General features: G+C 56.6%; 1 protein-coding gene across 5 annotated transcripts in view; it reads left to right on the forward strand.

Annotated features, from left to right (window-relative positions):
• Positions 1–15,586, forward strand: part of ABR (ABR activator of RhoGEF and GTPase) — a 172,427-nt gene that overhangs the window by 149,572 nt on the left and 7,269 nt on the right. For 4 of the 5 annotated variants that reach the window (XM_006167512.3, XM_006167513.2, XM_006167511.3 and 1 more), the window contains 4 exons: positions 4,176–4,180; positions 13,478–13,532; positions 13,781–13,890; positions 14,562–14,701. In XM_006167512.3, the coding sequence (XP_006167574.1) occupies positions 4,176–4,180; positions 13,478–13,532; positions 13,781–13,890; positions 14,562–14,701 (310 nt within the window). Of the gene's footprint in view, positions 1–4,175; positions 4,181–13,472; positions 13,533–13,780; positions 13,891–14,561; positions 14,702–15,586 lie in introns of all 5 variants that reach the window. The other variant, XM_006167514.3, reaches the window with a different exon arrangement.

The following is a 15,586-nucleotide window of genomic DNA, read 5'->3' on the forward strand; positions in this document are numbered from 1 at the left end:
GGGAAGAAATGCGAACAAAGCAGGCCAGGGGGCTCCTGAGTCCCAGAGGCCTGCCGCCAGGTCCCCTGGACATTGCTGGCTGCCCTGGGCCGAGAGACACCTCAACACCCGCACTGCCTGCCTTATAAGGTCCCTTTGTATAGGGTCATGGGGTTCGTTCCCCACCGAGAAGGAAGGGAGAGTTATGGGGAAGTGAGGAAGCCACTGAGTCTGGGGGCTGGGGATGCCTCTTCAGAGACCACCCAGATGACTGCTGGCCCAATGCCAGTGGGGAACCAGGCCGCTCAATGAGTGTGCCAGTGGGTTCCTGACCCAGCAGGCAGCTCAGGCCAAGCTGTGCCAGGGCAGACTGCTGGTCCTGCCGGCAGCCCCAGACCTGAGTTGGGATTAAAGTCTGAGATAGAAGCTGACTGTCCTGCAGCTGGGCAGGCTGCGCTGGGGCTGGCTTTGGGGCCCCGGCCATGAGAAAGAGCCGGGCCCAGCGCAGAGCACACAGAAAGCGCTTGATAACTCTGCAGACCCACTCAACCGCCCGAGTAAGATGTCGCAGAGTGCCAGTCGTGGCTAGCCTGGGACTGGCATGCCCACCCTTCAAGATGGTAACAAAGGAGAGGCCTTGGCCAGTTGGTGAGGGGGATTTGCAGGTCCTGTAGCTCAGAGGACAGGACCTGTGCAAGCTCTTACTGCTAGCCAGCATAGAGGCTCTTGGCACCTGCTAAGTGGAAGTGCTTCTGGGTCCTTGTTTGGTTTCATCTCCTGCCAGTAGGGCATACTTGACCTCACTGAGGTGACATCAGTCCTAGAAAGTGCTGGGCAGGGCAGCAACTCGAGCTGTCCTGCATTGGCGGTTGTGTCACCTTCAGCCTCCCGGGAGACCTGCTAGCAGAGCCCTGCTGGCCCCAGCTGCTACCAGAGCCCCTCTGCTGAGACAGCTGTCTGCAACCGGCAGCATGGAGCCACCCTCTCCCTGGACCTCCTCCCCAGCCTTGCTGTGGTCAGCAGATACCAGCCCAGGGCTCTGTCCATTCCCAGACTTCAGGGTTCCTGGCCCAGTGCTAGTCAAACAGAGCCCTTCTTGGGGAAGTGCCTGGTAGTAAGGGGCAGTATTTAAACCCCGAAGTCCCAGACTTTCAGTTCCACTTTCACTGTGCATTTGTGGCCAGCAAAACCGAAAAGCCACTTCAGGAATCCTTCAGCTGGCTTTGCCTCTGGTGGTGTCAGGTCGTTCGTGTCTGACGGTCAAGGGTAGCAGGCCGGCCAGGCGCTGGGCTGCTGAGCTTGCTGGCATTGCTGCCTCTGCAGGGCGGCTCGGGTGCTGGATGTTCTGCGTGGCTCTGGCCGGTGACTCAGCCTTAGCACATGCTGTGAGATAGTGTCAGTAGCATGGACGCAAGGATCTTCACTGTGGTGACGAGGGACGTCCACCCTGCTGTGCCTGCCTCGCTGCCCGTAGGCGTAGGCTGGTGGATGAGGAGGTGGGGTCGTGGAGCCAGGCCTGCTGTGCTCTTCCTTTTTCCCCAGCCGCATTAACCTATTTTTTTCTTCTCCGTGCAGCAGGCTCACTGCCAGCCTGAGGGAGCTAGGATTAAGCAGTGGTTGAGGTGGGGTGGGGGCAGGGTCCCAGCACTGGCAAGAGGGGTCGCCTCATTGGCATCTCATCAGCTTTGCCCTAAGGACTGGATGCTGTGGATGGGGGGATCCCTGTGGGTCTTCCTGCTCCCTTTAGTTAAAGTCATTAAAGGCCAGCAACTCCTTGGGGGCCCCCTGCTGGGTAGAAGAATCTGTCCAGATGGAAAGGTCCCCCACCTGAATACCACGCCTTGGAAATAGTGTGGGGCTGGAGTTGCCGGGGAGAGGAGCAGGGACCACATGTGGGCTCTCCCTGGGGCGCAGGAGGGCCATGGTTGGGTTGTTCTTGTCCCCAAGGAGCGTGCTGGGGCTGAAGCCTGATTCTGGCCCTGGACTTGGCAGTCGGTCTGTTGTGCAAGCATTCAGCAGAGGAGACACGTGGCATGTGGGTTAGCGGGCTCTGCCAGTGCTCTTGGTATTTAACTTCACATTTCTACTTTCCTTTTGCATTTTTTATTTCTCCCAAGTCACCACACTCCTGCAGACCAGGCTTGGTGCCTCCCCTTCCTCCATCCCGCCTTTAGATCCTTAGGTTGAACTTTGGAGGGGAAAGGGCTGACCGAAGACTCCATTCCCAACCCTGAGCATCCAGAGGTTTTAACGGGGTCACTGTGGGGGCCACAGAGAGGCTAACAGGGCCCAGACAGAGGCCTGGCCAGAAGCGTTTGTCTAATGAGAACACTGAGGTGCTTAACTGTAGGGAAGGGGTCTTCAGAAAGCCCATGGAATATGTGCATTCTGAAGACAGTGCATGGACTTCAGAAAGCTGCTTTTGTACCAAAATAAACTCGTACCTTATTTCCAGTTTTCCATGAACTTTCTGAAATACTCTCAAGCTGTCCATCCACAAGAGGTCATGATCCTGACCCAGGCCAGGCTGTGAAGTGGCCACAGGAGGGAACTCAGACCAAACTGGCAGGGCCCAGGGCAGGGGAAGAATTGAGGACAACTTCTGTTGACCTGTCTCTGCTCAGAGGTTGCCATGCGGGCTGAGATGCCCTGACTCCCGAAGAGCCTCTCTCGGGACCCCGGAGGCTAGCCCTTCCCAGAGCCGGCCCACTGTCTATGATGAGCGGCTCGTTCTGCTTACAGAGGGCCACAGAGGCTTCCCAGAGGAAGCACAAGGCCGCCCACCTTTGGGCCACTTGTCTAGGGAAGCTGAAGGCTCAGGATAGTCCTGGGGGAGCGTCCCTTTCCTTGTCTGCTTGATTGGCACCACAGGACAGCTCCCAGCCCCCGCCCCCTCCCCTCCAGTCTGTCATGTAACGTGGCAGCTCTTTCTAACAGCTCAGACGTGCACTCATGTGCACACCGCAGGGCTTCGTCCACTCAGCCGTTCACTGTCTGTCCCTGCCATGAGGGGACAAGGTGCAGGGTACAAGACACAGAGGGCTCATTTACCTTATTTCATAATCTGGTTCTGGGCATCGAGAAAGCTCTTAAAACCTTATGCAATAGAGATCTGTCCTAGCCTCCACTGCCCGCTGCCCTGCCCGGCCCCGCCTCCTTCTCTGCTAGAGGGAGGAAACCTGCTTCCTGTGTCCTCACCATTCCCATGCCCACCCCACCCCTGTGAGGATTCTACAGCTGCAGGCGGGGACCACAGTGCCTCCCTCTGGGACTGGAGACCCCTGCACCACTTGCTCCTGGGCCTCTGTATGGGCCAGGATAGTGGCCAGGCCAGCTGGCAGGATAGAAGGGGGATAGGGTGGCTCCCACAGCACCAGTCCTTGCCCAGAGGCAGAAGACTTGCCTCCTGAGCCACATGGGTAGTCTCCTGACCCCAGAGCCTCCACCTTGCCGCCTCACTGGCTCCCAAGAGCCTGTTCGGTTCTGCAGAGCATAATTCTCAACCCTGAGAACCTGCTGGCAAAAGTTTGGAGCCCACCACCCACATGCACAGACTGGGTGCTGTTTCAGGATGGAGTATGGATCCAAGGTGCTCTAAGCGACCTTGGCGAGGCACTATTTCTTGGCACCTGCACAATTTAGAAGAGTCCCTGGCCCTCGCCAGCATCTCTGCAGTCCACAGACAGTGTGACCAGCCAGCTAGGCTGGGCTCAGTGCCCCGACTGTGGATGGCCCCAGACCAGGGAGTGCCAAGCTTGCCAACCCAGGTGGTTCCTGAAAGGCCAAAGCTGTCTGAGGCCAGCATTGAGTAATACCCAGAGGCAGTGCGGCCCCGAGCCCAGGGGAACAGTCGTTTTGGAAAGATCCCAGAACGTGTGCAGCAGCCGGTCAGCAGGTGCTGTTTGGGCTTCCTTCCCCTCTCAGATCATGCTGGGGGCAGAAAGGGTGTTTGTGTTCTAGCAGCTCCTGCACCTGGGGCCCACCTACCCGATCCCCAGGAGAATGGCAGTGTCAGTCCTGGACCCCAGTGAGCCTTAGCCTGCTATCCTCACCCCCCAGGATGGGCTCTGGAGTAGTGGCAAGACCAAGGGAGCTGCTCTCTTGCTTCTCCAGCAGAGAGGCTGGGAGGGCCCAGGCCGCAGAGGTTCCCCTGGCCCTGCGCATACTGAGAGTAGAACTTGCCCCTGCATCGGAAGCTGGAACCTTCTCTGTGCAGGACCTAGCCCAGCCCTCAGGTTTGTGTGGCGCAAGTGCAGGACAGGACTCCGGGCTGGTTGGAGCAGCCCCGGGTCTGCTGTTTGACTCGCTCTGTGACCTTGGGCAGATCTCTTCCCTCTCTGGTTCTTTGGCATCAGTACATGAAGGAGCTCAACAGGATGATCTCCTAGAATCCAGTTCATATGAGGATCTTGGCCGTGTCTCAAATTCCTACCCCTAAGCCTCAAACAACCTCAACACGCCAGGAGAGTCTGGGTGGGAGAGGTCACAGGGCCACCCCAGGGCCAAAGCCAGCATTGGCTGAGCCCTGGGGGAGAGAGGTGAGCAGGAGTGTGGGCCTTTGTGACCCCATTCCTGAAGGACCCGGCATTGCTTCCTCTGTCCCGACACCTGGTGTGTTCACCGGGGCCAGGAATGTTGGTGGGGCACCTTCCCTGTGCTGGGCACACAGGCACCAGATACCGAGGTCCGTGTGGCAGACAGGACCCTCGTGGCCACTGTCTGTGGGAGGAGTCAGTCAGACCTGAGGTCACTTCAGGTCAGACGAGAGCTGGGAAGAGAGTGGGGTGATGGGTTAGAGCGTGACAGGGAGGAGAGGCCTCGCTTGTGGAGATCAGTTTTGAGCTAAGGTTAAAATGACAAGAAGGGATCAGCCATGGAAGGTCTAGGACCGGGCACTCCAGGTAAAGGAACCAACGAGGTAAAACCCTCGGGCAGGTGTGGCAAAGGCCGACAGGCTGTGCAGAGAGAGCAGGCGATGATGCTACATGAGGGGGCAGTGGCCAGGTCGTGCAGGGCCTCATGGGGCTTCACAGGCGCAGGGAGTTCAGCCTTTAGTGTCCGCGCAGCAGGGCGGGACTGAGAGTGTACGCGCGGGTTTAGTGCCCACCATACCCTCTGAGCCCTGCCGAGTACCACGCCCTGCTCCTCTCTCCTGCCCGAGTCAGGTGATGGCCTGCAGGTAGGTCTCTCGTTAGCCACACCACTGTACGGATAAGGAAACGGGCTCCGCGAGACCCTGGTGAGGTCAGGAGAGGGACTTAGCAGCGGAGGGAGGCCCAGAGCCCACTTGAAACCTCTTGCTGCTGCTCAGGTGTACAGCTGTCTGGGTGGCCATGGCGCAGCTGGGGCTGGAGTGCAAGCCCTGGATGGGCGCTCTGAAGGTGCTGGCCACTGTTGGGGCTGTTTGGTGCACGCCTGCCCCAGGGCAGGCATGAGGCTTGGGTGCCCGGCACGGTTTCCGGCTAGGCAGGGAGGGGGAAGGACTTGTATTCTTATCATGCTCCTCCAAGTCCAGTGGAGGCCTCGAAGCCCGGTGGGTGAACTAACGACCCTTGGCCTTCCCGGGGCAGCCTGTGTGAGAGAAGCCTCGGGAAACCTCCTGCCTCGGACTCGGACGTCAAAAGCGGCCCCTTCCCTTTGGAAACAGGGCTTCCGGGTCACCTCTTTCTTGCTTTGGCCCTGACCACTTCCTTTCCTAAGACTGCCCTGCTGCCCCTGCCCTGGTGCCCCCAACATGGGCTGGGCAGGACCAAGTGTGAGTTTGCAGCCACCTCAGGAATGGGTGGCCGTGCTGGGTGGGCCGACTCCCAGGAAGACAGAGCCCTGGGGCTCTGGGGGAGATGCGCCAGTCTTCGCTTCTCCTCGGGGTCAGCCATGTTCAACCCAGGGGCTAACAGTCCGTGTGCTGGGGATGGGGGCACCCAGGGCAGCCTGAGCCCCTGGTGTGGGCACACTGGGCGGCGCTGGGCGCAGTGGGTGTTAAGAGACTAGCCTGATTTCGGTCAAAGCAGCTGCAAAGCTGCTAAGCCCTTCCACGTGTGGGTCTAGAACTTCAAAGCTCTGGGGAGGGGAAGGGGAGAAGTACAAGGCACCCTCCTCAGGTGCCTTGGAGTCAGCCCCAGCCTGCCCGTGGCCAGCCTGGGGGCAGGTGGGCAAGCCATGGCCGCAGAGAGCCCTGTGGGAAGCCTGGCTGACCCTGCTGTGACTGGCCCTGCAGGGTAAGGGCTGGAGAGGCCAGATTGCTTGGCCTTGTGGTGGGGTGCCAGGCCACTGGAAGATGAGGTGACAGCTTATGGAGCCTGATCCTGGTCCCTGACCCAACTGCTGAGCTAGAAGCCAAGGATGCGGCCCTGGGGGCCCTCCCTCTCCGCCTCGCCGCTCTCCGAGTCTCTCCCAGCAGCCACGTTGACGGAGTCCTCCAGTACCCTCCCGGCGGGAGGAGGCGCAGGCTCCTGGCAGCTCCCCGTCCCCCTGTTGCCAGCCCTACCATGCCTCTCACGCCTGTGGTCTGTCCCAATGACAGGCTGGCTTGGTGTCCCAAGGGGACCCAGCCCTGAGCATGTGGCCATACTTGGGGGAGGCAGGGGAAAGGCAGCCCCGGACCGCCACGGTGGCCACTGGCCTGGGAGCCGCAGGCAACCTACCCCATCAGACCAGATGCCCGGCCCAGGTCCTGCTCTCCCAGCTGCCAGTCTGCCTGTGGCAGGGTGCACTGGAGCATGCCCCACCCACTCTCCCTCCATTGTGCCCTGGGCAGGGGCCGTTTTTATAAGGAGCGTCCTGAGTCACCTGGTGGTGTCCCTGCCAACCTCGCAGGGCAAGCTCCGAGCTCGGCATACTCGGTTTACTGCCCTGGTGGTTTGGAGCATTTGGTTTGTGGGCATCCAAAGAAGCCCCCCCTTTCAGGGCAGGGCGAGAGTGCTGGGTTTGACGCTCCAGGGACTGAGGGTGCAACTGAACAGAGAGTGAAAGGCCATGGGAGCTATGCTGGGGTGCTGGGGAGGGCCCAGGCCTGAGAGGTGGAGCTCCCACTGCCTGTGCCTCCCCGAACTGTGGAACTGAGAGTGAGTTCTGAGGGGAAGGAGGGAGGGGCTGGTAGCCCTTGGGGCCCATGTGGAACACTACCTTCAGGGGTCCCCATCTGTAGTGGGCCCCAGTGGCACATCCCAGGGTGACGTTTGCTCAAGTCCTCTCTGTGCCTTCTCTCCCTCCACTGAGGCCGTGGCAGCCAGTTCTGGTTCTGTTTATCCCCAGCTGCCCATAGACAGGGCCACCAGAGGCCCCTTACTGTGGCTGGAGCTCTGTGTAGGAGAAGGGGGCAGCGGAGGCCATCTCCAGATGGGGCGAGCTGTGTGGCATGTACAGTGTGGCTCAGCGGTCAGAGGACCTGGGCTTGAACATGGCCCCGTAACAATGAGAGTGGCCCAGCTCACAGGGTGCCTCCGAATGCCAAGCACTCAGTGGTGGGGAGACACAGGTGGGGGGTGGGGTCCCCTGCCCCAGGTGGGTGAGAGATAGGCCAGAGGAAGGGCCCTCTGAGCACAGTCCTGAAACTCAGGTGTAGACCCAGCATCCCCCTGCCCTCGGGGCCGAAATCCTCTTGCCACCCTGCAAGGCTCCCGTGGTCCTTTTCCTGAATGTGAGAACCACGTGCTTCCAGAAAGACGAGTGGCCTCCCCTGCCACCTGTGGGTTCCCAGCAGAGGACCAGGACTCCATTGCAGGGGACCTAGTGCTCCCTCTGACCACCCGGAAGGTCAGCCTGTCTCTGGGAGATGTCTGAGTGTGTAGCCACGATTTGACCATGGCTACAAAGACAAAGTTCTTTCAACCTGCTCTGAGTGTACAGCCAGTCGCTCATAACTTCTCCAAGATGTTTAGTGCCGTTTCTGGCTCCCGCCCCTCTCACATGCCTTGAGAGATGCACACCGATTCCCAATGTTGAGCAGAGAGTGCCCTCGGTAGGTCCCTCCGACCTGGCCCTCCATGTCTTGTTCCCAGGTGATCTGATGTCCCCAAGGTAACTGTTTCCTGGGACCCGTGGATGACACCTGTCTGCTGGGACTAGAGGATGGACGGTCAGGCGTTCCTGTCCACTGCCATCCCAGGGGCTGGCTCCTCTGCCCAGAGCACTAATCTAATCAGGAAATAGCAGCGTCCACATTTCCCAGGGGTTATAAATAGCCACCGCGATCCAGGCAACATCATTTCTCTGGAAAATGTGCCATGTCCCTCTCTATTCCCCACCCTCCCTTCTCTTTATTTAAATGACATCCTGAAATAGACTTGGTTTCTGGAGGCCAGCAGCCTCCCGGGAGACAGAGCGACATTGTGAAGGCGCCGAGGGGCTGGGCCGGCCTCCCTGAGTGGGTATCAGGGCCGCACCTATAGTGGGGACCGGGCAGATGGCAATGGTGGGGACTCACAGTAAAAGGAGGAAGTGGCACCTTTCCTGGACCTGGCCCGGGCCTCAGAAAGGCTGGAGCATGTGCACAGCAAGTGGCACCTGGTGGGCTGCCGAGGGGCAGGAAAGAAGGCGGGAAAGACTGGAGATCCCTGTGGCCTGTGATCCAGGAAGGCTTTCTGGAAGAGGGGCTAGAACTGGACCTTCGCATCAGCAGTTGGTTTTGTCTGTCTCCGATGCTCCCAGGAAAACTTAAGAGTTCCTTGGCAGCTGGAGCGGAAGCAGCTAGTCAGGAGGGAAAGAAGGAGCTATACTGGGGCCTGCCAACCTCCGGGCTGCCTGCCGGCCGAGCCTTTCTGTGTAAATAACGGGACAGCAGCTGAGAGGTGCAGGCGCCAGGTTAGGTACTTTCCAAGTTATCTGGTGGCTTTGGCAGAGACGGTGAGTCACGGAGATCTGATTTTGCCCCGGGGTTATCACTCCCTAGGTGTGTGGCACTGAGTAGGCTCCTTGTGCTCTCCAAGCCTTGGTGTGCTCATCTGTAAACGGGAGCAGCTCTGAAGGCCGAATTGTCCAGACGGGATGGCTCACTTGCAGTGCTGCTTGTGGAGGGTTGACGTCATCGTGTGAGACTTGCAGAAGTCCTCAAAGTACATGCGTCGCTGTTCCTGTTTTCCGTAACAACTCTGTGAGACAGGGATGGACACTCCCTTGAGAAAACTGAGGTGCAGGGAGGTTAAATGGCTTGCCCAAATGACACAGTTGAAGTCAAAGACCCAGATCAGCCTGACCCCCAAGCCCTGCACTGTCCACACTTGGGCTGTGTCCAGATGCCACTCCAGGACTCCAGGAGGGACCACTGACTTGGTGCATATTAGCTGCCAGGAGGTGCCAGCCAGGACGTAGGCGAATCCCACCAGGTGCCGGGCTGCCGGAATTAACCTGGAAAGGGCTGGTGGGGCAGGTGGTGGCAGAGCAGTAAAACGCCCTGGGTGGGAAGGTCTCCTTTGTGAGCCCCGGGACCTCCCTGAGTGCACCAGCACAGCCTTGCCTATGATCTGGGGCTGACTGAAGGCGGCGGGGAGAGTCACAGTGTCCAGACCCTATTAGGAGTGCTGTGTATGTCTGTCTCACGCAGCCATAAATACAGTTCTAAAACGGGGTAGGGCCGGTCACTCCAGAACATTTCCATCTCTGCGTCAGTCGACAGGGAGCAGTTGAAATCTCTCTACCCTGGGGCTGGCAGGTGGTGCAGTGGTCAAGGGCGCTGGACTCCCACCTGGCTGACCACGGTTTGAGTCCTGGACCTGGCGGCTTGCTTTCTCACTTTCCATCTCTCTTACTCTCTCTCACTCTGTCCCTCTTTGGTCAAATTTAAATAAATAAACGAATAAAATTACATAAAATAATTCTTTTTTTAAAAAAAGAAAAAATATTAAAAAAAAAAAAAGAAGAAGAAGAAGAAAAAGAAATCCCTCTATACCCCATGTAGCCACTGCGGGGAGACAGACCAAGGCCTTGTGCGAGACCCAGGGATCTGGATGAGCTGAAGGAAGCAGAGCCTGTGCTTACAGGTCTGGGGAGGGTTTAGGAGGTAAAGAAGTTTAGAGGGGAGGGAGGTTTCAGAAAAGTGAGGCCCAAGCTGGGGCTTCCTCTGGGACCCAGCAGGACCCTTGGCCTGGAGCCTTCTGGAGTAGAGAGCCTGGGAAGCAGCCAGATGGCATGGCCGTGCTCCCCTGCTCCCCTGCTCCCCTCGATCCCCTCGAAGCCCTCCTATGTGAGGAAGCAGGGCGGCAGATATCCCCAGGGGCCTTGGTCCTCTCCACATTGCTTTCTCTGCCTCCTGTTCTCAACTCCATCCCTCCTCCAGGCAGGGAGCTGACTGCGGCCAGCCGGGCTACAGCTGGCCCAGATGCAGAGCCCTGAGTGAGCCAAGGCAGACCCAGACCCCCCTGAGATGCTTGGTGTCACCTGTGCCCAGACAGTGTGGGTGAGAAAAGCTGTGGAAAGCCACAGGGCCTAGTCCCTGGGCTGCATGGCAGGGAGTTTTCAAGGGGTCAAGGCGCAGATCCTCAGTGACTGCATGTGTACAGGCCTCCCACCAACCCGCTGCCTCCCTCAAGAGCAGATGCAGCCCCAGGGCTCCCTGTGGGAGCTGAGCTCAGGGTGTCCAGACCTCCTAGGTGGTGAACTGAGGGTGCGAGAGAAGTGGTGTAGGTGCTGAGAAAGTAAAAGACTCTCATGACCAGTTGCAAAGGTTTAGCAGTTCTTTGCCTTCCACAAACCTAATAGTTGAGAAGTGCTTTAAAATAAAAAAAATTTTATAATAGGCATATGTGCAACTTAAGGCAAATAATACAAAAATAATATATACAGAATTATATAATGTTGCTCTAATAAAACTGCTTTCAGCTTCATCTACTTATTTATGTGAACAAATATTTTGTTGTTTATATGCTTTAAAAAAAAAAAAGCCCCAAAATTATGGAAAGGATTGGTACAGGAACTCATTTCACTCGAGCAAAAAACGATATTCACAGATTTGTGGATTAAAAGAGAAAAACGTTCTAGGGGCCAGCAGTTAGCGTAATGGCTATGTCGCTGGACTTCCATGTAGTCGACTGCAGTTCGAGTCCTGGACCTGGTGGCTTAAACTCACACCGGGCACGTGTGCGTGCGCGCGCGCCCGCCCAAGATCCCTAGAGGAGAACGGAGGAGAAGGGATTGCGGCGTGGCCATCCCCCTGAGGGGTGATTCCTCACTTTCTGTCTCTCTGTCTCTCTCTGTCTGGCAAGGCACGCGCCCTATAGCAAAAATCTCTCCCCCCAAAAAAGAGAAAAACGTTCTATCCATCTCTTTGAGAGATACAATGCCACCAAAGTGTCACTTTGCTGCTTAGTGTTTGCTAAATTTTGTAATGTGTTGATTTACTTTTTTTTTTTTAACCAGAGGGAATGTGTGCTGGCCAGAGACAGAGAGAGAGAGACAGAGAAGAAGCACCCTCCAGTGGGATGTAGTCATGCCAAAATCGTTTTTCCACTGCCGCATCCCATCAGGACTTGGGGCACACATGTACACATGCCTGGCGTGTTCGTCAAGCTGTCACCCTTGCCGAGACCATCAGGGGTGCTCCTCTTTCTCATGTGCACACACGTATGCACACATGTGCTCTCTTTTATCATAACGGGGTTTTTTGGGCACAGATATTTTTGTGGAAGCAAAATATAATAGGATGATGAATCAGAGATCTTGCAATATAAAAATATAAACTAGGGCAAAATTCCTTAGGAGAACTAGAATAGAAGCATAAATGTGAGGCCAGGATTCGAATCATGGTCAGCCATGTGGGATCCAGCTCCCCACGTACACTGCTGACCCACTGCACTGTGGCTGCCCTGTGGTTTACTTCTCGGTGTGCTGTTCAGCGTGGTAATCACTAATCCAGGATAAGTTTTTTTTTTTTTGGAGATGTTTTCGTTATAGGGCGCGTGCGCTCGCCAGACAGATGGAGAGAGACAAAGAGACAGAAATCACCCCCCAGGGGGGATGGCCACACCACAATCTCTTCTCCTCCATTCTCCTCTCGGGATCTTGGGCACGCACGCACACGCGCCCAGCGTGAGTTTTAAGCCACTGGGTCTGGGACGCGAACCGTGGTCAACTACGTGGGAGTCCAGCGATATAGCAATTACTCTAACTGCTGGTTCCCAAGTTTTGAATGTTTGAAGCCACATGATCTTAGGAAATTTTCCATTTTGATTTGTACGGAGACCCAGACGTAGCGGTAACGCAAGTGCCCTGTGAGGCTGCAAGCCACATGCCGATGGCAGGTTCAGAGCCCTGGGTTGGTCTGAAAACACACTAGGCACACGTGGGGAAAGGGGACCATGGTGTGACGAGACCCCGTCAGGGGTGCTTCTCTCTCTCATGCACACATGCACGTATGCACACGTGTGCACTCTTTTAGCATAAAGGGTTTTTTATACGGATATTTTTGTGGAAGCAAAATATAATAGGATGATGAATCAGAGATCTTGCAATATAAAAATATAAACTAGGATAAAATTCCTTAGGAGAACTAGAAGCATACACTTAAGGAGCAAAAAACCATTTTCTGGGTTTCTACAAGGGATAGAAGAGCTTGTGTGTGTGTTTAAGATGGAGCGGGTGGCTATCAAAGCACTGCGGTATTTAGATTGTACTGAATATATTTTTTTAATGATGTAACAGTTTGACTTTAAGATGTCAATATTTACATTATTCTGGAAATTATATTCTTTGCAACTGTTTAAACTTGCCATGAAAATGTTCAGATGTTGACTTAAAAATGTGCCAGGGAGTGCATCGTTTAAATTATAGTCAAAATTATTCTGTGGGTACACGACACAACAGTGGGAAGGCCCTCAGTATAGAAATGGAGCCCTGAGGGGTCCCACGGGAGGGGTGCCTCTGCCCCTTCCCTGGCACCCCCCTAGGGCCCCAGCCTGGCTTGGACTTAAATATGGAGAGTTTGCTTATTCAGGAGCCAGCTGCCTCACCCCAGGTATCTCACTGACTCTTCACCGCCTTGCAGCGAGGCAGGGCTGTTCCTGGCTGTGGAGCACAGGTGAAAGAAACGAGGCTTCACAAAGTCACAGCTGAAGCCCAGCTCTGTCCCACGTCGGAAGGGGCAGAGCTGGGATTCAGACCCAGGCAGCCCCTCTGACGTGGGCTCTCAGCCTCCACATCACACCACCTCCACGCACATGCAGGCTGAGCACAGCTTTACCTCTGTGAACCTCCGTTTCTGCATCTGTGAAATGGGGTGATGACCATCACAATGCGGTGGTCAGGATGAATGAGATGTGATGGGCAAAAGTGCCTGAGAGGCAGAGAGACACATGCCTGCCTCCTTCACAAAGAGGGGTCCTTCACTTGCCAGCCAGAGGGGCCTGGGGGCCAGAGCCACCCTGAAGGGTTGATTCTGAGATAAGCATCCCCCACAGCCCTTGGTTCTGCCTCCCTGGCCATCTAGCTGGCTCTCGAGCAGTGGCTGAGCAGCAGGGAGAGCCCTGGAGAGGTCTCTGAGAGGTTTGTGTCTCACTTTCATTCTCTTTCCACAAACCGTAGAAACCAAGAACTGGCACACAGACGTGATCGAGATGAATGGGGTGAGCCCGGGGAGGCAGGGACGTCTGCACTGTGGGTGGCAGCTTTCCCAGGGTGCTGGGCTGCCTCTGCCACCCCCTTGCCTGGTCCCTCTCCTCTCCTCTTCCCTGCCCATCTTGCAGAGTTCGGGGAGCCCTGGGAGCTAGAGGCAGCCCTTGCATGCAGACCTGGGGAGGGGGCCCTGTGTTTTGGAGGACACTCCTGGAGCATTCATGTCCTGGGGGACTTGGGCCTTCCTTACCCACACCAGATCAAAGTGGAATTCTCCATGAAATTCACCAGCCGAGACATGAGCCTGAAGAGGACCCCGTCCAAAAAGCAGACTGGCGTCTTTGGTGTGAAGATCAGCGTGGTGACTAAGTAGGTGCTGCCTCGGTGTCCGAGCGCTGGCGTCAGCGCTCCCGGGTCCCCGCCAACCCCTGCTCCAGCCCCCCTGCCATGCCCGACACCCCATCAATCACCCTATGGGTCAATAGCCACAGACGGGCAGTTTGGAGGCCAAAAGTGGTCCACAGAGGTGCGTTCCCTGGCTCGCACAATGCTCCAGAAATAAATAAAATAAAAATAGAACCTGTCAGTGTTCCTGTGAGCCACACTGAAACATGGGAACGCTTTGTGTGAAATTCCTAGATTGTCCACTTCTCATAATAAATGGGAAGGTTTGACAACCCTGACCCCTCACTTTGGCCTGGCGGCAACAGGCTAGACTCCAAGGGGTGGCTGCCCCTCGGGAAAGGGGACAGAGCATGTGTCCTCAGCTCACCACCCACCTCTGTCCCTTCCACCTTCTTCACACAGGTGACCTGCTGAGCCCCCATAGGCATTTGAATCTGGGGAGAATTCTCTGGGCCTAGCTGGGAGCCCCCCTGCCTCTGTCCCTCCTGGGCCAGCTAGGTTTGGTGGAGGTGGGGTGGTCTCTTGCTCAGCCCTTTCGTTGCCCCCCTCCTGGTCCCAGAGGCTAGAGCTCTCCAAGGCCTGAGTGTGCTGGGGGCGCCTGCCCCGCCTCCCCCTCACTCACGTGTCCCCTGCAGGAGGGAGCGCTCCAAGGTGCCCTACATCGTGCGGCAGTGTGTGGAGGAGGTGGAGAAGAGGGGCATCGAGGAGGTGGGCATCTACCGGATATCAGGGGTGGCCACCGACATCCAGGCGCTGAAGGCCGTCTTTGACGCCAGTGAGTCTGGGAGGCCCTGCCGGGTGGGAGGGTGCGGTTGGCCAGCTCTGCGGGACCAGGGTGCCATCTCCACTGACAGGCCTGGGCTGCCGCTGGCAGGGGAACCTTGGCTGTGCCTGGCAGCCCACCGTGGCACATTCCCGAATCCCCGCAGCATATGCGAAACCTGCATTTTGTCAGGTAATCCCCTCCCCTGTCATCGTTTACCTAGCGCCACAGACGAGGAAGCCGAAGAAGCTCAGAGGCCAAGGCGCTGGCCCAGGATTACCTAGTTTGTAGGTTTTGAGCCTAGGCTTTTTAAAAAACTTTACTTATCATTATTATTTTGTAATTTGCTACAAGGCACATACGGTCATCAGAAAGAGAGAGGGACGGGGAGAGGGAAAGTGAGAACGCAAGCCACCAGGCCCAAGACTCACACCGTGGCTGGGCATCTGGGGGTGCGGCGTCTCGGTCATCGCGCCACCTGCTGTCTCCTGGCCTAGACATGAGCACAGCTCCAGAGTCTGTTCCTGGTTGTACGCCAGTTTCCAGGTGCCTGTGGGCTGCAGGGACACCGAGAGCTTTCGGCCTGGAAATGGGGCCCAGACCCCCCTCTGCTGTCTCCAGGGCCACAAGTGCCCTTTGGGGTAGTTCTGCCTCTGCATCTTCCCCTTGGTGGCAGGACTTGACCTTTCTGGTTTCTTTCTTTTTTCACTTCCTTTTTCTTTCTTTCTTTCTTTCCTTCTTTCTTTCCCCTTCCCTCCTTTCTTTCTTCCTTTCTTCCTTTTTCTTCCTTCCTTCCTTCCTACAATTATTCCCTCCCTCTCCCCTTTTTTTTGGAGAGTTTTTTGCTATAGGGCAATGTATACTCACCAGAAAGCGAGAAATCACCCCCCCCAGGGG

The sequence above is a fragment of the Tupaia chinensis genome, unplaced genomic scaffold (assembly GCF_000334495.1).
Source record: "Tupaia chinensis unplaced genomic scaffold, TupChi_1.0 Scaffold144899_1, whole genome shotgun sequence".
NCBI lineage: Eukaryota > Metazoa > Chordata > Mammalia > Scandentia > Tupaiidae > Tupaia > Tupaia belangeri.